The sequence below is a fragment of the Scyliorhinus torazame genome, chromosome 28 (assembly GCF_047496885.1).
Source record: "Scyliorhinus torazame isolate Kashiwa2021f chromosome 28, sScyTor2.1, whole genome shotgun sequence".
NCBI classification, from domain to species: Eukaryota; Metazoa; Chordata; class Chondrichthyes; order Carcharhiniformes; family Scyliorhinidae; genus Scyliorhinus; species Scyliorhinus torazame.
Window position 1 is genome coordinate 31,086,703 of NC_092734.1, and position 24,565 is coordinate 31,111,267.

At 46.7% G+C, this 24,565-nt stretch overlaps 1 protein-coding gene across 5 annotated transcripts in view; it reads right to left on the reverse strand.

Moving 5' to 3' along the window:
* Positions 1–24,565, reverse strand: part of sec31b (SEC31 homolog B, COPII coat complex component) — a 138,993-nt gene that overhangs the window by 57,033 nt on the left and 57,395 nt on the right. For all 5 annotated transcript variants that reach the window (XM_072491799.1, XM_072491798.1, XM_072491801.1 and 2 more), the window contains 6 exons: positions 17,446–17,545; positions 17,033–17,194; positions 12,411–12,563; positions 9,731–9,961; positions 1,443–1,517; positions 754–846 (listed from right to left, as the gene is read on the reverse strand). In XM_072491799.1, the coding sequence (XP_072347900.1) occupies positions 754–846; positions 1,443–1,517; positions 9,731–9,961; positions 12,411–12,563; positions 17,033–17,194; positions 17,446–17,545 (814 nt within the window). The remainder of the gene's footprint in view (positions 1–753; positions 847–1,442; positions 1,518–9,730; positions 9,962–12,410; positions 12,564–17,032; positions 17,195–17,445; positions 17,546–24,565) is intronic.

The window sequence follows — 24,565 nt, forward strand, 5'->3', positions numbered from 1 at the left end:
GGTCTTTTGTTGGGTAAGGGTACCAAGAAGGAATATGGATGACTGCTGAATGAATGGAGTCAAGGGACAGGTCAACCACAAGCTAATTAAACAGTGTAGTAGACTCCAAGGGCTGAATGGCCTACTTCTGCTCCTATGAATGTTTCTAGTCAGTATCGGTAATGGCAATTGCCTGTTTAAAACGTGTAATAAAAGTCTGGAGTTGAGATTTAATTGCAGCTTCATTAATTCATAATTCAATTTTACTTAAACTGCAAAGTAAACTATTTGACAGATAAAATACAGTTTCACTAACTCTGTTCACAGACTTAATGAACCTGGCAAAATATACGATTGTGCATATATAATAGGGGTCAGTGCCAGTGCAATATGAGGAACAAGTACGGTAGCATTGTGGATAGCACAATTGCTTCACAGCTCCAGGGTCGCAGGTTCGATTCCGGCTTGGGTCACTGTCTGTGTGGAGTCTGCATGTTCTCCCCGTGTCTGCGTGGGTTTCCTCCGGGTGCTCCGGTTTCCTCCCACAGTCCTAAGATGTGCAGGTTAGGTGGATTGGCCATGATAAATTGCCCCTTAGTGTCCAAAATTGCCCTTAGTGTTGGGTGGGGTTACTGGGTTATGGGGATTGGGTGGAGGTGTTGACGTTGGGTAGGGTGCGCTTTCCAAGAGCCGGTGCAGACTCGACGGGCCGAATGGCCTCCTTCTGCACTGTAAATTCTATGATTCTATGATAAGTACAATTGAAGCAAGTACCTGACTGGAGACACCTGGCATCTTCTGCACGCGCTCAGTAGCTTCCACTTCGAGACTTTTCAGTCGCACGCCATTACCTAGAGACGAGGCAATCTGAAATCGACAATTCAACGTGGTAACTGGCAACATTCAGAAAGGGCAAATCAGAATAAAGCATGAAATACAGCTATAGGTTATTTAAATAGAGAGGAACTGAAAGGAGAAAGCATGCAAATGGGGGAGCAAAATAGGGTGCACAGAGCATCCGAGCAAATGAGAGAGAAAGAGAAAATAAGCAAATGACGGCAAGGGCAAGCAAAGGGAGTGAGCAACAATAGGAGACACCAACAGGAATGGGTGCAGGAAAAGGCAGGATAGAAAGAATTTGGGATTTTGAAGTCGATACAAAATGAAAACCCAACCCGAAAGAATCTCAGTTAGCAACACCTCAGGAGATCAAACCGCTCCTTTCAAATAACATTGCACTTTTTATACAAAGGCAACTTAGCTTTACTTATTGGATCATCGCCCTGACCACCTTTTCGTAGATCAGGTGCAGAACCACGAGTTTTTAGTAAATGGCCTGACCTCACTTACGCCCACTGACCCTCACAAGTGACCAGGCTGAGTGTCGAACCTCGCCATATAACTTTGATGCTCAGTGAATATCTTTTACACTTCGAATTCCCAAAGCCATTGTATGTGTTTACCTTTTTATCCAATCCTTCCTTACTGTAGCCAAGCAGATTCAAGTATTTTGTTCGAGGATCTTGTTCAAAGTTTACCTAGAGGAAGGGAAACAATAATCTGTTTTAGCACAAAACTGTTTAATCCATATCATCGTATTTGACATTTAATTAGAGCGCTTTCCGAAACAATAAATGCACCGCCAAATTGGCACTGTGCCACACAGATTTAAGGAGATCCTAGGTCTGTGCTAAGTTATCTGATTTTAGGTGTTGGGATAGGGAGATATTAGGAACGTGGTCCAGAAACAGGGTCCAAGATGTAGCAGGCAATTTAGGGATTAAATAGATTTAGGGAAAAGACTGCTAGTAGCAGACTCACAAGGATACGCCTAGAGCCTAAGTTACCTTGTCCCCTTCAGACTTAACCTTGCTAGCGGGGATACAGAGGATGCCCCGGTTCTGCCAGGATGATCCACTCAAGATCCATTGTCATTCGGGACAACCTTGTTTGACCAGCCATTATCCCATTAGAGACAGGTGACCCATTTGTCAATGGAAGGTTAGTTGCATATAAGTGGCATAACTGTTCTTTTGAATAAATGGGAGTGGGCAAACAACCAAGAAACCATAATAGGTTCAAATCTGGAAACCCAAGAGAACCTCTGTGTGGGGGGTTAGGCCGTGCTTAAAGAGAGAGAGAGAAAAAATGGTGTTCTGAATAGTTACAGGCAGAAGACTCAGGAAAAGAAATCTGAACAAACATCCCGAACAGAAGAAAAATAGCTTTGTGATTGCAAGTTGTGCATTTGCCGGTTTGTGTAAGTGGAACGAGAGCTGTATGTTCATGTAGTGCTGATTAATGGGAACTAGTGTGTTAAGGTTAAGAAACTGCATGTAATCGGTTAGTGTTAGAGCTTGAAGTAAAAGTTTAAGTGTTGTTTTCTTTTCTTTTGTTTTAATAAAGTTTGTTTATAAAATAACCAAGCCGTACTTCTTATATTATCACTGCTGGAACGAATCGATCTTTCCGCGCCACATTAAAACTTTAAAATGTTATGGCATCTGGCCCAGTCCATTAGCCACTGTTGAGAGCTGACCAGGGATCCATAACATAGGAGAACCGATGGAATGGCCATAGTGCTCCTAGGCTGTGCAGGAGAATTCCCAGTCGGGATTATAAGGACAGGATCACGCTCGGCTCATATTCACAGTCAAATGACTGGTCGACAAACTCCATCAATGCTTAGATAAATGTAGAACAGCCATGTGAGAAAGGAATTGGAGAGCTGTGAAATAGCACACTAACAGGCACCTACAGGAGATGAAGAGACACGAATTGGAGGAATTGTGAATAAGATTTAAAAAACTAACTTATCAGAGAAGGTCATACAGAAGCCTCCAGTACAAGGGATATGTATCTATGCAAAATAATTCTGAGCATTTCAGGGAGTTGGCTTGGAAGAAAGTAACAGTAACAGATAGGTACTCTAATTAATAGGACATTACCAGTGTCCAGAAAATGGCAGATAGAGTTTAACCCTGATAAGTGTGAGGTGATTCATTTTGGTAGGACAAATTTGAATGCGGATTACAGGGTCAACGGCAGGGTTCTGAGGAATGTGGAGGAACAGAGAGATCTTAGGGTTCATGTCCACAGATCTCTGAAGGTTGCCACTCAAGTGGATAGAGCCATGAGGAAGGCCTATAGTGTGTTAGTGTTTATTAACAGGGGGCTTGAGTTTAAGAGCTGTGGGGTTATGCTGCAACTGTACAGGACCCTGGTGAGACCACATTTGGAGCATTGTGCGCGGTTCTGGTCACCTCATTATAGGAAGGATGTGGAAGCATTGGAAAGGGTATAAAGGAGATTTACCAGGATGCTGCCTGGTTTGCAGGATAGGTCTTATGAGGAAAGGTTGAGGGAGCTAGGGCTTTCTCATTGGAGCGAGGAGGATGAGAAGTGACTTAATAGAGGTTTATAAGATGATGAGGGGGATAGAGTGGACGTTCAGAGACTATTTCCTCGGGTGGTTGTAGCTGTTACAAGGGGGCATAACTATAAGGTTCGGGGTGGGAGATTTAGGAGGGATGTCCGAGGTAGGTTCTTTACTCAGAGAGTGGTTAGGGAGTGGAATGGACTGCCTGCTGTGATAGTGGAGTCGGACACTTTAGGAACTTTCAAGCGGTTATTGGATAGGCACATGGAGCACACCAGAATGACAGGGAGTGGGATAGCTTGATGTTGGTTTCGGACAAAGCTCGGCACAACATCGGGGGCTGAAGGGCCTGTTCTGTGCTGTACTGTTCTATGTTCTAACCTACCTCTGACATCTCCCCTATACCTTCCTCCAATCACTTTAAAATTATGACCCCTCGTGACAGCCATTTCCACTCTGGGGAAAAGTCTCTGGCTATCCACTCTATCCATGCCTCTCATCACCTTGTACACCTCCATCAAGTCACCTCTCTGCCTTCTTCGCTCCAGTGAGAAAAGCCCAAGCTCCCTCAACCTTTCTTCATAAGACATGCCCTCCAGTCCAGGCAGCATCCTGGTAAATCTCCTCTGTACCCTCTCCAAAGCATCCACATCCTTCCTATAATGAGACCACCAGAACTGGACACAATATTCCAAGTGTGGTCTAATTAGAGTTTCATAAAGCTGCAGCAAAACCTCGTGGGTCTTAAACTCAATCCCCTTGTTAATGAAAGCCAACACACCATAAGCCTTCTTAACAACCCTATCAACCTGTGGGGGCAGCACGGTAGCATAGTGGATAGCGCAATTGCTTCACAGCTCCAGGGTCCCAGGTTCGATTCCCGGCTGGGTCACTGTCTGTGTGGAGTGTGCACGTTCTCCCCGTGTGTGCGTGGGTTTCCTCCGGGTGCTCCGGTTTCCTCCCACAGTCCAAAGATGTGCGGGTTAGGTGGATTGGCCATGCTAAATTGCCCTTCGTGTCCAAAATTGCCCTTAGTGTTGGGTGGGGTTACTGGGTTATGGAGATAGGGTGGTGTGGGCTTGGTTAGGGTGCTCTTTCCAAGAGCCGGTGCAGACTCGATGGGCCGAATGGCCTCCTTCTGCACTGTAAATTCTATGAACCTGGGTGGCAACTTTGAGGGATCTACGTACGTGGTCCCCAAGATCCCTCTGTTCCTCCACACTTCCAAGAATCCTGCCTTTAACCCTGTATTCAGCATTCAAATTCGACCTTCCAAAATGAATCTCTTCACATTTATCAAGGTTGAATTCCATCTGCCCTTTTCAGCCCAGCTCTGCATCCTATCAATGTCCTGTTGTAACCTGCACTATCTACAACTACACCAACCTTCGTGTTATCAGCAAACTTACCAACCCACCCTTACACTTCCTCATCCAAGTCATTTATAAAAACCACAAAGAGCAGAGGTCCCAGAACAGATCCTTGCGGGACACCACTGGTCACCGACCTCCAGGTGGAATATTTTCCATCCACTACCACTCGCTGTCTTCTTTCGGCCAGCCAATTCTGTATCCAGACAGCCAAATTTCCCTGTATCCCATGCCCCCTAACTTTCTGAATGAACCTACCATGGGGAACCTTATCAAATGCCTTACTGAAATCCATATACACCATATTGCCCAACCTTCATCAATGTGCCTCGTCACATCCTCAAAGAATTCAATGAGGCTTGTGAGGCATGACCTGCCCCTCACAAAGCCATGCTGACTATCTTTAATCAAACTATGTTTTTATAAATAATCATAAATCCCATCTCTCAGAATCCTTTCCAATATTTTGCTCACCACAGATGCAAGACTGATGGGTCTGTAATTCCCAGGGATTTCCCTATTCCCTTTCTTGAATAGGGGAACAACATTCGCCTCCCTCCAATCATCCGGTACTACTCCAGTGGAGAGTGAGGACGCAAAGATCATCGCCACAGTGCAGCAATCTCCTCCCTCGTTTCCCGTAGTAACCTTGAGTATATCCCGTCAGGCCCAGGGGACTTATCTATCCTGATGCTTTTCAAAATTACCAGCACATCCTCCTTCTTAATATCAACCTGTTTGAGTCTATTAACCTGATTCACACTGTTCTCATGGGCAACAAGGTCCCTCTCCCTAGTGAATACTGAAGCAAAGTATTCATTTAGGTCCTCCCCCATCTCCTGACTCGGGGCACATGTTCCCTCCACTATCTGCCCAACTCTCACTCTGATCATCTTGTTTCTCACATAAGTGTAGAACGCCTTGGGGTTTTCCCTAATCCTTCCTGCCTGGGCTTTTTCATGCCCCCTTCTAGCTCTCTTCAGTCCATTTTTAAGTTCCTTCCTGGCTACCTTGTAACCCTCTAGAGCAGAGTCAGATCCTTGCTTCCTCAACCTTACGTAAGCTTCCTTCTTCCTCCTGACTAGAAGCTCCACTTCTCTTTCTTGTCATCCAAGGCTCCTTCACCTTATCATTCCTTCCTCGTCTCAGTGGGACAAAACAATTCAGCACTCGCAGCAAGTGCTCCTTAAACAATCCCCACATTACTGTTCTGCATTTCCCCAAGAACAATTGTTCCCACTTTATGCTCCTCAGCTCCTGACTAATAGCAGTATAATTTCCCCTCCCCCAATTAAATACCTTCCCATACTGTGTCCCTATCCCTCTCCATGACTATAGTAAAGGTCAAGGAGTTGTGGTCACCATCACCAAATTGCTCGCCCACTGAGACATCCGACACCTGGCCTGGTTCGTTGCTGAGCACCACGTCCAATATGGCCTCCCCACTAGTCGGCCTATCTACATATTGAGTCAGGAATCCTTCCTGCACACACCTGACAAAATCTGCTCCAGCCAAAACATTTGCACTGAGGAGGTTCCAGTCAATATTAGGGAAGTTGAAGTCACCCATAACAACAACTCTGTTACTTCTGCACTTTTCCAAGATCTGCCGCCCAATGTGTTCCTCTATCTCTCTGCTGCTATTGGGGGGGGGGTCTATAGAAAACTCCCAATAAAGTGACTGCTCCTTTCCTGTTTCTGACTTCCACCCATACTGACTCAGTAGACAAACCCTCAACTAACTCCTTTTCTGCAGCTGTGGTGCACTCCCGTGCCACTCCCCCTCCCCTTTTACCTCCCTTGAACTGCCTCAACCACCCACTTCTGGCACATTTATTAATGTTCCAGAAGTGGGTGGTTGAGGCAGTTCAAAGGAGGTAAAAGAGGAGGGGGAGTGGCACTGGAGTTCTTTTTAAACAGAGGTACTGTTAAAAATTTACATTTTTGCGGGAGTAATCAGATTGCTTATTTGGCATATACTTTCATTGTTTGGAATGACAGTACGAGTGTTTCAGCTGTCAAGAGAGGCCGGTTAGGCTGGGGTTGTTTTCCTTGCAGCAGAGAAGATTGAGGGGGAACCTGATCGAGGGGTGTCGATAGGGTGGACAGGAAGGTACTTTTCCCCTTAGTGGAGCGGACAATAACCAAGGAACATAGATTTAAGGTGAGGGGCAGGATATTTAGAGAGGATGTGAGGAAAACCTTTTTCACCCAGAGGGTGGTGGGAATCTGGAGCTTGCTGCCTGAAAGGGTGGTAGAGGCAGGAACCCTAAACTTTAAAAAAAAAAAATTTCGAGTACCCAATTCATTTTTTCTAATTAAGGGGCAATTTAGCGTGGCCAATCCACCTACCCTGCACATCTTTGGGTTGTGGGGGCGAAACCCACGCAGACACGGGGAGAACGTGCAAACTCCCCCCAGAGCCAGGATCGAACCTGGGATCTCGGCCCCATGAGGCCGCAGGGCTAACACGCTGAGTCACAGTGCCGCCCTGGAACCCTCAACCTTTAAAGAAGTATTTAGATGAGTACTTGAAATACCAGAGCATAAAAGGCTATGGACCAAGTGCTGGAAAATGGGGTGAGGATAGGCTTGATGGCCAGAGAAGACACAATGGGCCGAAGGGCCTCTTTCCATGAGGTAAAACTCTACGACTCTAATTTGGAGCTAGTAATTGGATTGTTTGAGGATGTCCATTTCTGGGAGCATGGGGCTAGGATAAGAGGTAGGAGGTATAGAGGGGATTCAAGGGGCAATTGCTTCACCACAGGAGGATGGAGATCTGGAACTCTGCCTGATAAGAGTGGTGGAAGCAAAAATCTTCATAATATATATTTTTTAAATTTAGAGTACCCAAGTCATACAACCCAACAGATGCCAAATAAGTTTCTGTTCATTTAATTGGTGAAAATTGTCTCGTATTAAAAGCAAAAAGATTGGATACAGAGCTGCCTGTTGGTTTCCACACTGGGGCAGTGGCAATTGCTTAGCGAAGCACACGCGCGCACACACACGCTATTCCAATAGAAACTTGCGTTAAAACATTGGGCAGCACGTAGCACAGTGGTTAGCACTGTTGCTTCACAGCTCCAGGGTCCCAGGTTCGCTTCCCGGCTTGGGTGACTGTCTGTGTGGAGTTTGCACATTCTCCCAGTGTCTGCGTGGGTTTCCTCCGGGTGTTCCGGTTTCCTCCCACAGTCCATAGGTGTGCAGATTAGGTGGATTGGCCGTGATAAATTGCCCCTTAGCGTCCTGGTTACGGAGTTATGGGGATAGGGTGGAGGTGTGGGCTTAAGTAGGATGTTCTTTCCAAGGGCCGGTGCAGACTCGATGGGCCGAATGGCCTCCATCTGCACTGTAGATTCTATGATTATGAAATGGACTTCAATACTTTGGACTAATTATTTTGTTTGTAGTAAATGTTGACTATGTGAATCTTGGTTAAAGTCCGACAGGTTTCTTTCAAATCACTAGCTTTCGGAGCACTGCTCCTTCCTCAGGTGAATGAAGTAGAAGATTCCAGAAACATATATACATATAGACAGAGTCATAGATGCAATTCGATGCTTTGAATATGAGCATTTACAGATCCACAGAGAGGGGTAATCCCAAGTTAAAGAGGGGTGAATTGTCTCAAGCCAGGACAGTTGGCAGGATTTCGCAAACGCAGGCCAGATGGTGGGGGGTGAATGTAATGCGACATGAATCCCAGGTGCCGGTTGAGGCCGCACTCATGTGTGCAGAACTTGGCTATAAGTTTCTGTTCAGCAATTCTGCGTTGTCGCGCGTCCTGAAGGCCGCCTTGGAGAACACTTACCCGGAGATCAAAGGCTGAATGCCCTCGACTGCTTAAGTGCTCCCGGACTGGAAGGGAACATTGCTGCCTGGCGATTGTCATGCGATGTCCGTTTATCCGTTGTCGCAGCGTCTGCACGGTCTCGCCAATGTACCACGCTTCAGGACATCCTTTCCTGCAGCGTGAGGTAGAGAACGTTGGCCAAGACCATGCAGAAGCTGCGACAATGGATGAACGGACATCGCGCGACAATCGGCAGGCAGGAATGTTCCCTTCCAGGTGGGGCAGAATACAAGAACAGGGATAGATCGGAGCAAAGGAAAGATTGACAAAGGTGTCATGAACATAAGACAAAACGGGGTGTTAATGGTAGCATAGCAGAATGGGTTAATAGGAGAACAAAGATGAACCAGGGACAAGGTGGCCATGCGGAGGGGGGGGGGGGGGAAGAAAGAGTGAGAGTGTGTGTGTGAGAGAGAGTGTGAGAGAGAGTGTGAGAGAGAGTGTGAGAGAGAGTGTGAGAGAGAGTGTGAGAGAGAGAAAGAAAGTGAGAAAGAGAGTGAGAAAGAGAGTGAGAGAAAGAGAGAGAGTGAGTGTGAGAATCATAGAATCTACAGTGCAGAAAGAGGCCATTCAGCCCATCGAGTCTGCACCGGCCCTTGGAGAGAGAGCACCCTACTTAAGCCCACACCTGCATCCCATCCCCGTAACCCGGTAACCCCACCTAACCTTTATGGACACTAAGGGGCAATTTAGCATGGCCACGCCACCTAACCTGCACATCTTTGGACTGTGGGAGGAAACCGGAGCACCCGGAGAAAACCCAAGCAGACACGGAGAGGGCGTGCAGACTCCGCAATCAAACCTGGGACCCTGGCGCTGTGAAGCAACAGTGCTAACCACTGTGCTACCGTGCCGCCCAGTGTGTGTGTGTGTGTGTGTGTGAGAGAGAGGAGAGGAGAGGGATAGAGAGAGGCAGAGAGTGAGTAAGTGAGCGAGTGAGAGTGTGTGTGTGTGTGTGTGTGTGTGTGTGTGTGTGAGTGAGTGCGAGTGCCATTTGGACTTGGGAATATTAACTCCGCTGCTTCTCTTTCCACAGCTGCTGCCAGACCTGTTCCAACATTTTCTGCTTTTATTTCACATTTCCAACATCCGGATTGTTTTGCTTTTATCTCGCATTTAGCAAGCTGTCAAAGTAATACGCACCTTCAAGAAGTTCCAGATGTTCTTTTCAAAGTCTGTGGGCGCAGTATTAATCTTGGACTGACAGTATTGGACAAAAGCCTCGGACTGGAGAGCTGTCTGCAGCTCACTGGAACGGCACAAAAACTCTGTTTCCGTGGTAACCACGCTGACAAACACCTGACGTGAAGCAGGCTGCTGTATCTGTGGTGGAGCAGCTTTCGAGTTGCAAAACGTGATCAGCTTCCCTCCAAACTGTAACATTGAAGACACGGGTGTAAAAGACAAGGACTGAAAGACAATCTCGACTTCTTTGTGTCTTGTAAAAGGCACACATTCTTTGCTCAACCAGCCTCCCTGAAGTGTTTTCAACTTTGTAAAAGAAATTTGGTATAGCCAGCCGATTCAATCGCAAGTCTCCACGTGCCTATGACCATCCGTATGCTCCGAACTATAAATGTTACTTCAGTAAGAGATTTTGCCTTTTAAGAAACAAAATTAATTGGTGCAGGTGCAGAGCATTTTCACTTGAAAATGAAATGAAAATCGCTTATTGTCACAAGTTGGCTTCAATGAAGTTACTGTGAAAAGCCCCTAGTCGCCACATTCCGGCGCCTGTTCGGGGAGGCTGTTACGGGAATTGAACCGTGCTGCTGGCCTGCCTTGGTCTGTTTTCAAAGCCAGCGATTTAGCCCTGTGCTAAACAGCCCCTCTTTGCTACACCAATCTTACTGACTTTCTAACAGGACCATTAGACAGGAATTATATTCTCTAAGTTTATGAAGATATCTCCATGCTCTGGAAATTGTTTGTTCTCATTAAGACGCGACTAGAATGTCCTCTTAGGCAGTCATGGAAAGCATTAAAACATGCACTGAGAATCTTGGCAAGCACGGGGAACCTAACTTTTACTGTTTAAATGCTTTCAGTGCCTCGGCCAACATTGCTGCTTCTACCCAACTTCACACACAACATCTCTCGTTGACATCTTGTACTCTGCGGATGTCTGAGATAAGAGCTCAGTTACGCGAAGCTCAAAAGAACCCGGCTTTATGCAAGGAGAATGATGCAAAAGTCTTCGACTTTCCTGAAACGGTCCACTTTCGCCCAGGGCCAGAACCTACCACAATGACCGCCACTCGTGCTCTGCCAACAAAAGCCGGCTCCATGGCTGGATGTGGCTAGTTGAGGGCCAGTAAGCTGCTGGCTTACTGGTCTCCATCTCACAAATAAATTGATTTCAGGGCAAACTAACAAAGCTTAATACTGTTCTCAGCAGACTTCCAAAGCAGGAAATTATTACAGTGATAAAAACATCCATAAACTAAGGCTTTCTCCATCTTGTGTCCGAACTTCAGACACTCTTTGAATATAGAAGTCTGTATTTTATTTGTTCGTTCTTGGGACGTGGGCGCGCTGGCTGGGCCCATCCCTAATGCTCTTGAACCAAGTGGCTTGCAGGGTGCCATTTCAGCAGGGTGCAGTTAAGAATCAACCGCATCGCTGTGTGGGTCTGGAGTCACACGTAGGCCAGGCCGGGTAAGGATGGTAGATTTCCTTCCCTGATGGACATGAGTGAACCAGATGGGTTTTACGACAATCGGCAATGAATTTAGTTCCAGATGTTTATTGAATTCAAATGTCACCATCTGCCATGGTGGGATTCGAACCTGGGACCCTGGAGCATTATCCTGGGTGTCTGGATTACTAATCCAGTGACAATCCCACTACACCACCATCTCTGACATTTTCTGGACAACAGCTTTCTGGCTGATGTCCTTGGACCTGGTAAATCATATAGACACTGAATGGGCACATCAAGGTGTGCGTGTGGAGGGGGTGGGGAAGAGAATAACAACCCACAACTATTGAGGAAAGCAAATAAAAAATGTACAAAAGCTTACTGGCTGCTTTTTAGCCAGAAATTATCCTGAAAAATCTGCCCTTTGTAAGTTTCCAACCGAGGAGTGTAGAATACAAATACAGTCTGCACCGACTCTATACTAAATACCTGATGGGATAACTAACTGTTCCAAGTTTAACAGTCCTATCCAGCCTATGGCCGAACTTGGTGGGGATGGTGGGGGGTTCATAGAATCTACAGTGCAGAAGGAGGCCATTCGGCCCATCGAGTTTGCACCGGCTCTTGGAAAGAGCACCCTACCCAAGGTCAACACCTCCACCCTATCCCCATAACCCAGTAACCCCACCCAACACTAAGGGCAATTTTGGACACTAAGGGCAATTTTATCATGGCCAATCCACCTAACCTGCACATCTTTGGATTGTGGGAGGAAACCGGAGCACCCAGAGGAAACCCACGCACACACGGGGAGGATGGGCAGACTCTGCACAGACAGTGACCCAAGCCGGAATCGAACCTGGGACCCTGGAGCTGTGAAGCAATTGTGCTATCCACAATGCTACCGTGCTGCCCCCACGTTGAAGAGAGGAACGACAGGCATAAGGAAGCAAGCAACAGGTTGTTCACCCAGGCTTTGAATATTAACATTGCAGACTTTTGTGGATGTTGTAATTTACCATACCTCCATAGGTATGGTATTCCTGCTTCAGGTACAGCACATGACAACTCCACCGTTAGGCGACTTGTTGTATCAAAGTACAGGCATGCTTTTAGATACCAGGGAAGATTGGGGATGGTGTTTCAACAATCAAACCCTCCACACAATGAGGCACAACTCACGGCGAATGATGCGCCCACAGGCCGGCGAATCCATTTGGGAGGTTTTTTCAAAGGAAGCACCATGGCGGGATGACCTGTTTTCTGTGAGATATCGAGAAGAGGGAGCGTCTGTCCAGTGCCGAACGGGTCCAAATTGTTGAATGAGGAAGAAATCTAAATCCAAAAACAAAATCAAAAAAAGGCATTTTAGAGTACTCTAGTGGATTGAACAACACAACACTTCACTTTGAACGAGGTAGTGAAAATCAAATGCTTCAAAGAAATACAGCACAGGAACAGGCCCTTCAGTCCTCCACGCCTGCACCAGTCATGATACCATCTTTGGCCAGAACCCTCAGCAGTTCCTTGTGCTATATGGGTAGAGATCAGGAATAAGAAGGGTGCAGTCACAATGTTGGGGGTATACTACAGGCCTCCCAACAGCCAGCGGGAGATAGACGAGCAGATAGGTAGACAGATTTTGGAAAAGAGTAAAAACAACAGGGTTGTTATGATGGGAGACTTCAACTTCCCCAATATTGACTGGGACTCACTTAGTGCCAGGGGCTTAGACGGGGCGGAGTTTGTAAGGAGCATCCAGGAGGGCTTCTTAAAACAATATGTAGACAGTCCAACTTGGGAAGGGGCGGGACTGGACCTGGTATTGGGGAATGAGCCCGGCCAGGTGGTAGATGTTTCAGTAGGGGAGCATTTCGGTAACAGTGACCACAATTCAGTAAGTTTTAAAGTACTGGTGGACAAGGATAAGAGTGGTCCTAGGATGAATGTGCTAAATTGGGGGAAGGCTAATTATAACAATATTAGGCGGGAACTGAAGAACATAGATTGGGGGCGGATGTTTGAGGGCAAATCAACATCTGACATGTGGGAGGCTTTCAAGTGGCAGTTGAAAGGAATACAGGACCGGCATGTTCCTGTGAGGAAGAAAGATAAATACGGCAATTTCCGGGAACCTTGGATGACGAGTGATATTGTAGGCCTCGTCAAAAAGAAAAAGGAGGCATTTGTCAGGGCTAAAAGGCTGGGAACAGACGAAGCCTGCGTGGAATATAAGGAAAGTAGGAAGGAACTCAAGCAAGGAGTCAGGGGGGCTAGAAGGGGTCACGAAAAGTCATTGGCAAATAGGGTTAAGGAAAATCCCAAGGCTTTTTACACGTACATAAAAAGCAAGAGGGTAGCCAGGGAAAGGGTTGGCCCACTGAAGGATAGGCAAGGGAATCTATGTGTGGAGCCAGAGGAAATGGGCGAGGTACTAAATGAATACTTTGCATCAGTATTCACCAAAGAGAAGGAATTGGTAGATGTTGAGTCTGGAGAAGGGTGGTGTAGATAGCCTGGGTCACATTGTGATCCAAAACGACGAGGTGTTGGGTGTCTTAAAAAATATTAAGGTAGATAAGTCCCCAGGGCCTGATGGGATCTACCCCAGAATACTGAAGGAGGCTGGAGAGGAAATTGCTGAGGCCTTGACAGAAATCTTTGGATCCTCGCTGTCTTCAGGGGATGTCCCGGAGGACTGGAGAATAGCCAATGTTGTTCCTCTGTTTAAGAAGGGTAGCAAGGATAATCCCGGGAACTACAGGCCGGTGAGCCTTACTTCAGTGGTAGGGAAATTACTGGAGAGAATTCTTCGAGACAGGATCTACTCCCATTTGGAAGCAAATGGACGTATTAGTGAGAGGCAGCACGGTTTTGTGAAGGGGAGGTCGTGTCTCACTAACTTGATAAGAGTTTTTCGAGGAGGTCACTAAGATGATTGATGCAGGTAGGGCAGTAGATGTTGTCTATATGGACTTCAGTAAGGCCTTTGACAAGGCCCCTCATGGTAGACTAGTACAAAAGGTGAAGTCACACGGGATCAGGGGTGAGCTGGCAAGGTGGATACAGAACTGGCTAGGCCATAGAAGGCAGAGAGTAGCAATGGAGGGATGCTTTTCTAATTGGAGGGCTGTGACCAGTGGTGTTCCACAGGGATCAGTGTTGGGACCTTTGCTCTTTGTAGTATATATAAATGATTTGGAGGAAAATGTAACTGGTCTGATTAGTTAGTTTGCAGACGACACAAAGGTTGGTGGAATTGCGGATAGCGATGAGGACTGTCGGAGGATACAGCAGGATTTAGATTGTCTGGAGACTTGGGCGGAGAGATGTCAGATGGAGTTTAATCCGGACAAATGTGAAGTAATGCATTTTGGAAGGTCTAATGCAGGTAGGGAATATACAGTGAATGGTAGAACCCTCAAGAGTATTGAAAGTCAAAGAGATCTAGGAGTACAGGTCCACAGGTCATTGAAAGGGGCAACACAGGTGGAGAAGGTAGTCAAGAAGGCATACGGCATGCTTGCCTTCATTGGCCGGGGCATTGAGTATAAGAATTGGCAAGTCATGTTGCAGCTGTATAGAACCTTAGTTAGGCCACACTTGGAATATAGTGTTCAATTCTGGTCGCCACACTACCAGAAGGATGTGGAGGCTTTAGAGAGGGTGCAGAAGAGATTTACCAGAATGTTGCCTGGTATGGAGGGCATTAGCTATGAGGAGCGGTTGAATAAACTCGGTTTGTTCTCACTGGAATGAAGGAGGTTGAGGGGAGACCTGATAGAGGTATACAAAATTATGAGGGGCATAGACAGAGTGGATAGTCAGAGGCTTTCCCCAGGGTAGAGGGGTCAATTACTAGGGGGCATAGGTTTAAGGTGAGAGGGGCAAGGTTTAGAGTAGATGTACGAGGCAAGTTTTTTACGCAGAGGGTAGTGGGTGCCTGGAACTCGCTACCGGAGGAGGTAGTGGAAACAGGGACGATCGGGACATTTAAGGGGCATCTTGACAAATATATGAATAGGATGGGAATAGAAGGATACGGACCCAGGAAATGTAGAAGATTGTAGTTTAGTCGGGCAGCATGGTCGGCACGGGCTTGGAGGGCCGAAGGGCCTGTTCCTGTGCTGTACATTTCTTTGTTCTTTGTTGTTTTGCTACACCCCTCTATACCCATGCTATCCATGTATTTGTCAAGATGCCTTTGAACGCCGTTAATGTACTTCTTCCAGAACCTCCCCTGGCAATGCGTTCCAGGCACTCACCCCGCTCTTGTGTAAAAAGACCTGCCTCGCACATCTCCTCTAAGCTTTGCCCCACGGACCTTAAACCTATGTCCCCTGGTGAGCTGACGCCTCCAACCTGGGAAAGAGTGCCTGCCCATCCATTCTATCCATGTCCCTCATAACCTTGTAGACCTCTTATCAGGTCGCCCCTCAACCTCCGTCGTTCTAATGAAAACAGTCCGAGTCTCCACAAGGACAGTGACCCGGGATCGAACCAGGGTCCTCGTCCGCGCGAGGCGGTGCTAGCAACTGCAGCAATAAATGTCATAAGACCATACTTCCCGTCGGTAGATCACTGGGGCAGCATAAAAGGAGATGTCCACGAGGAAACAGTTTCCTTCTTCACAGCGGGCTACACTTTGGCATGAGGCATGTGAGGAGCTCAAAATGGAGAATGGGCAGGGTGATAATACAATTCAACAAAAACTTACAGGAAGTGCAACAGCAATGCGGAATAAGAAATTCCCATTCTCCTAAAAGATCACACGTGGTATGGATCCTGCTCTGCCCAAGACCGCAGGAAACTACAAAAGTTCGTGAATGTAGCTCAAACGAGCCTCCCATCCATTGACTCCGTCTACAATTCCCGCTGCCTCGGAAAGGCAGCCAGCATAATTAAGGACCCCACGCACCCCGGACATACTCACTTCCACCTTCTTCCGTCAGGAAAAAGATACCAAAGTTTGAGGTCACGTCCCAACCGACTCAAGAACAGCTTCTTCCCTACTGCCATCAGACTTTTGAATGGACCTACCTCGTATTAAGTTGATCTTTTCTCTACACCTTACTATAACTGCAACATTATATTTTGCAGTCACTCCTTCCTTCCCTATGTACGGTATGCATTGTCTGTACAGCATGCAAGAAACAATACTTTTAACTGAATATTAATACACGTGACAATAATAAATCAAATCAAAACATGGCCCACTACTTTATTTAAAGAGGATACATCTTAGAAAATTCAGGTTTTAGTTGTTTGATAAAAGCTAAACGCCCAGCGTCCAACACTTGCGATGTTGATTCCTCCAGTGCCTCCCACCTCAATGAAATGAAATGAAATTAAAATCGCTTATTGTCACGAGTAGGCTTCAATGAAGTTACTGTGAAAAGCCCCTAGTCGCCACATTCCGGCGCCTGTTCAGGGAGGCTGGTACGGGAATTGAACCGTGCTGCTGGCCTGCCTTGGTCTGCTTTAAAAGCCAGCGATTTAGCCCAGTGAGCTACGGCTGGGTCTGCTGTGGTCCAGTCAATAGCTTTCTCAGCTTTTGAGCTGAAAGGTTGTGGGTTCAAGTCCCCACTCCAGACATTTGAGCACAAAAATCAAGGCTGGTACACCACTGCCGTACTAAGGGAGCGCCGCACTGTCGGAGGCACCATCTTTCAGATGTGACATTAAACCGAGGCTGCCCCCTTGGGTGGACATAATAGATCGTGCTTCGAAGAGGAGCAGGGGAGATTACCCTGGCCAATATTTATCGCTCAATCAACATCACACTGCTGCTTGCGGCTCCTTACTTTATCAACGTGGCTTTGTTTCTGTGCTTCCAGACTCCCTCCCATGACAGAATAAACACTGATTCTCCCATCAAAGGAAGCAGCTGAGAGGACGGCTGGATTGCGCGGGCACCACTGGACGTCAAAGCACCACTGACTGCTTGTCGGCAACTCGTAGACCACCTGAAATCAAGTAACAGCAACAGTCAGTGCACGATCAAATCAGAGCTCCTGCACGGCAGATCGAGAGAGTTTGAAAAACTGTCCATTGGTCTGGTGTTATTTGAGCTGGAAGAATAACTTGTTCCCATTAACAGACCAGTTACCATGGTTTGTACAGAAGTTACATCTTCTGGAGTCACATAAAATCCTGTTCTACTGCATATAGCTCGCCACGAGGTTGAACTCTCTTTCAGCAAGCGATGGTCACCCACCTCTCCAGTGTTGGGATTCCAACATAAGATCCTGTTGTCCTTTGCGCTGCTAAGGAGCAACTCTGCATCAGCCTGGCACCACGAGATTGAGAGGATACCTCTGAATGATAAAATGATAAATATCAGAGATTGAACTGAACAAAACCTGCCTTTCAAAAGTGAAGTAGCGGTGCCATAGGATGCAGTTCCGTTTTCTGCCATTCCTCACAGGGAAAGATATAACTTGAAGCATTGCTGATGGGAGGGGGAGAGGTTATCGGAGAAGATGGCAGACACCTCGAGTCAAAGCCGGACATTTCCTAAAGCACAAGTTTCCAGTCACAAGGAATGGGATAGTTACCAAGCTTTGCTGGAGAGGGAGGGAGGGAAGTCATTGCTGCTTGTTCTTGCGCACCTCATCACCTAGCCTGCGAGTTCTGCAGGAAAAGAGAGTCCACCCTCCGTGATAAAACACAATGTACACACAAAACAAAATTTAAAGCAACCATTAGACCATCTGGGCAATTTACAGATTTAAAAAAAAAAAAAAATGTTTTAAATTTAATTTACTAATTAATTAATGCAATGTCAATTAGAGGGGTGCAGTGCTCTGACTGTGAGATGTGGCAGGTCCGGGAGGCTTCCAGTGTCCCGGATGGCTAGATCTGCAGAAAGTGCACCCAACTGGGGCTCCTCACAGACCGCATGGTTCGGTTGGAGCAGCAATTGGATGCACTTAGGAGCATGCAGGTGGCGGAAAGCGTCATAGATAGCAGTTATTTGGATGTGGTCACACCCAAGTGCAGGCAGAGAGATGGGTGACCACCAGAAGGGGCAGGCAGTCGGTGCAGGAATCCCCGTGGTTGTCCCCATCTCGAACAGGTATATCCCTTTGGATACTGTCTGGGGGGATAGCCTATCAGGGGAAAACAGCAGCAGCCAGAGCAGTGGCACCATGGCTGGTTCTGATGTTCAGCAGGGAGGGTCAAAGCGCAAAAGAGCAATAGTCACAGGGGACTCTATAGTCCGGGGCACAGATAGGCACTTCTGTGGACGTGAAAGAGACTCCAGGATGGTACGTTGCCTCCCTGGTGCCAGGATCCAGGATGTCTCAGAACAAGTAACGGGCATCCTGAAGAGGGAGGGCAAACAGGCAGAGGTCGTGGTACATATTCATAGGATCATAGAAGTTTACAGCATGGAAACAGGCCCTTCGGCCCAACCAGTCCATGCCGCCCAGTTTTTACCATTAAGCTAGTCCCAGTTGCCCGCACCTATAGAATCATAATTGGTACTAATGACATAGGCAGGAAGGGGCATGAGGTCCTGCAGCAGAAGTTCAGGGAGCTAGGCAGAAATTTAAAAGACAGGACCTCAAGGGTTGTAATCTCAGGATTACTCCCTGTGCCACGTGCCAGTGAGGCTAGAAATAGGAAGATAGAGCAGCTAAACACGTGGCTAAACAGCTGGTGTAGGAGGGAGGGTTTCAGTTATCTGGACCACTGGGAGCTCTTCCGGGGCAGATGTGATCTGCATAAGAAGGATGGGATGTATCTAAACTGGAGAGGCATAAATATCCTGGCCGCGAGGTTTGCTAGTGTCACACGGGAGGGTTTAAACTAGTATGGCAGGGGGGTGGGTACTGGAGCAATAGGTTAGAAGGTGAAAAAATTAAAGGAGAACTAGTAAATAAGGCCACTATGGCTCTGAGGAAGAGCAGACAGGGAGATGTTGCTGAAAACAGCGGGACTGGTAGCCTGAAGTATACATGTTTTAATGCAAGATGTATAACAGGTAAGGCAGATGAACTTAAGATCTTGGATTAGTACTTGGAACTATGATGTTGTTGCCATTACAGAGACCTCGTTGAGGGAAGGATAGGATTGGCAGCTAAACATTCCAGGATTTAGACGTTTCAGGCAGGATTCTCCCTAACCAGTAGCGCAACTCCTTCAGGAGTTGCGCTACTAGTTAGGTAGAATATATCAGCTGTACTGCGGGAGGACACCTCAGAGGGCAACAAGGCTATATGGGTAGAAATCAGGAATAAGAAGGGTCACAATGTTGGGGCTTTACTACAGGCCTCCCAACAGCCAGCGGGAGAGAGAGGAGCAGATAGGTAGACAGATTTTGGAAAGGAGTAAAAGCAACAGGGTTGTTGTGATGGAAGATTTCAACTTCCCCAATATTGACTGGGACTCACTTAGTGCTAGGGGTTTGGACGGGGCAGAGTTTGTAAGGAGCATCCAGGAGGGCTTCTTTAAACAATATGTAGTTAATCCAACTAGGGAAGGGGCTGTACTGGACCTGGTATTGGAGAATGAGCCCGGCCAGGTGGTAGAAGTTTCAACAGGGGAGCATTTCGGGAACAGTGACCACAATTTAGTAAGTTTTAAAGTGCTGGTGGACAAGGATAAGAGTGGTCCTAGGGTGAATGTGCTAAATTGGGGGAAGGCTAATTATAACAACATTAGACGGGAACTGAAGAACATAGATTGGGGGCGGATGTTTGAGGGTAAATCAACATCTGACATGTGGGAGGGTTTCAAATGTCAGTTGAAAGGAATTCAGGACCGGCATGTTCCTGTGAGGAAGAAGGATAAATATGGCAAATTTCAGGAACCTTGGATATCGAGATATATTGTAGGCCTTGTCAAAAAGAAATAGGAGGCATTTGTCATGGCTAGAAGGCTGGAAACAGACGAAGCCTGTATGGAATATGAGGAAAGTAGGAAGGAACTTAAGCAAGGAGTCAGGAGGGCTAAAAGGGGTCACGAAAAGTCATTGGCAAATAGGGTTAAGGAAAATCCCAAGGCTTTTTACACGTACATAAAAAGCAAGAGGGTAGCCAGGGAAAGGGTTGGCCCACTGAAGGATAGGCAAGGGAATCTATGTGTGGAGCCAGAGAAAATGGGTGAGGTACTAAATGAATACTTTGCGTCAGTATTCACCAAAGAGAAGGAATTGGTGGATGTTGAGTCTGGAGAAGGGTGTGTAGATAGCCTGGGTCACATTGAGATCCAAAAAGACGAGGTGTTGGGCACCTTGAAAAATATTAAGGTGGATAAGTCCCCAGGGCCTGATGGGATCAACCCCAGAATACTGAAGGAGGCAAGAGAGGAAATTGCGGAGGCCCTGACAGAAATCTTTGGATTCTCACTGTCTTCAGGTGATGTCCCAGAGGACTGGAGATCTTTGGATCCTCACTGACTTCAGGTGATGTCCCAGAGGACTGGAGAATAGCCAATGTTGTTCCTTTGTTTAAGAATGGTAGCAAGGATAATCCAGGGAACTACAGGCCTGTGAGTCTTACATTAGTGGTAGGGAAATTACTGGAGAGATTTCTTCGAGACAGCATCTACTCCCATTTGAAAGCAAGTCGTCATATTAGCGAGAGGCAGCACGGTTTTGTGAAGGGGAGGTTGTGTCTCACTAACTTGATAGAGTTTTTCGAAGAGGTCACAAAGATGATTGATGCAGGTAGGGCAGTGGATGTTGTCTATATGGACTTCAGTCAGGTCTTTGACAAGGTCCCTCATGGCAGACTGGCACAAAAGGTGAAGTCACACAGGATAGAGGTGAGCTGGCAAGATGGATACAGAACTGGCTAGGTCATAGAAGGCAGAGAGTAGCAATGGAAGGGTGCTTTTCTGATTGGAGGGCTGTGACTAGTGGTGTTCCGCAGGGATCAGTGTTGGGACCTGTTCGTAGTATATATAAATGATTTGGAGGAAAATGTAACTGGTCTGATTAATAAGTTTGTGGACGACACAAAGGTTGGTGGAATTGCAGATAGCGATGAGGACTGTCAGGAGGATACAACAGGATTTAGATCGTTTGGAGACTTGGGTGGTGAGATGGTAGATGGAGTTTAATCCAGACAAGTGTGAGGTAATGCATTTTGGAAGGTCTAATGCAGGTAGGGAATATACAGTGAATGGTACAACCCTCAATGTATTGACAGTCAGAGAGATCTTGGTGTACAGGTCCACAGGTCACTGAAAGGGGCAACACAGGTGGAGAAGGTAGTCAAGAAGGCATACGGCATGCTTGCCTTCATTGACCGGGGCATTGAGTGTAAAAATTGGCAAGTCATGTTGCAGCTGTATAGAACCTTAGTTAGGCCACACTTGGGAGTATAGTGTTCAATTCTGGTCGCCACACTACCAGAAGGATGTGGAGGCTTTAGAGAGGGTGCAGAAGAGATTTACCAGGATGTTGCCTGGTATGGAGGGCATTAGCTAGGAGAGGTTGAATAAACTTGATTTGTTCTCACTGGAACGAAGGAGGTTGAGGGGCGACCTTATAGAGGTCTACAAAAGTATGAGGGGCATAGACAGAGTGGATAGTCAGAGACTTTTTCCCAGGGTGGAGGGGTCAATTACTAGGGGGCATGGGTTTAAGGTGCGAGGGGCAAGGTTTAGAGGAGATGTACGAGGTAAGTTTTTTTTACACAGAGCGTAGTGGGTGCCTGGAACTCGCTGCCGGAGGAGGTGGTGGAAACAGGTACGATAGTGACGTTTAAGGGGCATCTTGACAAATACATAAATAGAATGGGAATAGAGGGATACGGACCCCGGAAGTGTAGACAATTTTAGTTTAGACGGGCAGCATGGTCGGCGCAGGCTTGGAGGGCCGAAGAGCTTGTTCCTGTGCTGTACTTTTCTTTTTTCTTTGTACAGACATCCAACTCCCCTCTGACAGACTTTCAAAATGGCCAGGAGTACAGAGCTTTCCAACCCGTTACTTTATGATGTCTCTATTAAACAGATTTCAAGGTTTTAAACACATCAACACATCAATCTTGGAACACATCCCAATTAAATCATCCAAAGTGATTCTGCTGTTTTGACAGTCTTGTCACTTTCCAGCCATGATACCATTTACTCGTGACAATGACCAGAACAAAATTACTTTTTAAAAAATGACATCGCTCTTTATTCACTCAATGTTGGAATTTACTCCACTGTGATGCCTAGCCTTCTCACAGGTCCATGGGGTTTGAATTAAGCTTCATTTCTGTTCTAGGTACTCTTCACCCCAGACTTCTATATCGCTATTTTATGGTTTTTAGGAATGCAGTGTCTTTAAGTCCCTGCCGGGGTCTTGTTACTTGCCGAGACTGACAGCATTTCTCACTGTGTCAACCACGACTCAGCTGGTAGCACCCCCATTTCGGAGTCAGAGAAAGTCCAGGTCCTGCTCCAGAGACTTGGACACAACAAGCCAGGCCGGCACTCCACTGCAGTACCCAGGGAGGAGTTGCACTTTCGGAGGTGCCGTCTTTCAGACGAGACATTAAATGGAGGTGCTATTTGTGCCATCGTGGCATCATTTACAATGGCAGGGGAGTCATCTGGGATTTTGCCCAATATTTATCCCTCAAAAATCAACAGCAGATTGTCTGGTCATTATCACATTGCTGTTTGTGGGAACCGGAGTGCAAATTGGCTGCGGTATTTCCTAATGACAACAAGGACTACACTTTAAAAGTGCTTCACTGGCTATAAGTTGTTTTCCTTATGTCCTGATGTCATGAAAGGGGCTATAGAAATGTATGTTTTTTAAAAAACTTTTAATTTCCATATGCGTGGCCTGAACTTTTTCCCACTTCTTCACAGTCTGACTTGCGTTTCTCTTCAATCCTTTCCTTCTTGGTTACTCTCAAGCTCTACGGGCTAGTTGTTTTAAGCCACTCGCAGCAGCCACTTTCACATAAACTCGATCCAGGTTATGCTTCTTGGGGATTCCATCCAGTAAATTCATTCCAGATTCTCACAATTTATTTTCTTGGACAAACTTGTGTAACACAAACTATTTCAGATCCCAATAAAGGGCATCATCCCAGCCTACTGAAATCGGTGAACTTCACTCAACTTCAGGTGTGTAAAGATTAAAGTTCTTTTTGGAGCTTACTGAATGTACACATTTGGTTTGGAGTAAACAGAATCGTACTACCATTTGGATCAAAAGGTAAGAGTACTGGAGTAATTAAAGCAAGATAAAACTGCTGAAATGTCATGTCTGTGTAAGTTTCACCCCACAACCCAAAGATGTGCAGGTTAGGTGGATTGGCCACGCTAAATTGGCCCTTAATTGGAAAAAAAAATAATTGGATACTCTAAATTTATTTTAAAACTGCTGAAATTTTTCAATGCTTCCCCATATCTCGGTACTTTGCTGTACGAGCTGCCAAGGAACCCTTTCCCCATGACAGACTCACCTCTGCTCTCCAAGTAGGATTTCGCAATCGCCATTCCGCTCCTATTTTTTTACCCAGCGCCAGAGTTCCGCATTTCTCGCCTGGACTCCCGACCCAGGCCTCTTCAGAAATGTGGAGCGTACATCTCCTGGGAGTCCTGCCGCATAGTGCAGGCGTGTCAGGGGGAGCCAAGCCCCTCCGCCCCCACCCCTCTCTTTTTACAGCACTCGCTGCCATATTTTGGTACGTAGACTTTCAATAACACACTGAAAATCTTTGGGACAGTTATATAGATTGTCAGGGCGTTAGTGAATGAACGTGCCAGTGGGTTGGATGGTGGGGTGGGGCAGGTGCCAGCCTGGGTAGGGTGGCAGATCGGTGAGCTTGGTTCTGTTCGGGCGGGAGGGAGCTGGAAGGTTGGGGAGGGTATGGGGGATTTGGGAGTCGGATGAGGGGAAAGGAGGTCAGTTGCATAATTACCCAAAAGTTAAGTATGGTTTCATATCCTGTCTAACACTTCCTGGGTAATTATCCAGAACCCTCCAAAGTCTCCGGCTCAAAGGCAGAGTCGGAGATATTACCGGAGGGTTCCGGACTCATATGCGTAGAGCATAGGAGAGTACGTCTTTCAGCCCTTCAAGCCTGCTCCACCATTCAAAATGATCATGGTTTATCTTCGATCTCAACACCATGGCTCCCACATTCTTCCTATAACCCTTTCCATGCCCTCTCCAGAGGAGTAATTGGCCATTGAAATTCGAAACTTCCTGGGCAGGTCCTGCAGATTCAGTGACAGTGACCACAACTCCTTGACCTTTACCATAGTCATGGAGAGGGATAGGAACAGACAGTATGGGAAGGTATTCGAGGGGCTGGTTTAGCACAGTGGGCTAAACAGCTGGCTTGTCATGCTGAACAAGTCCAGCAGTGTGGGTTCAA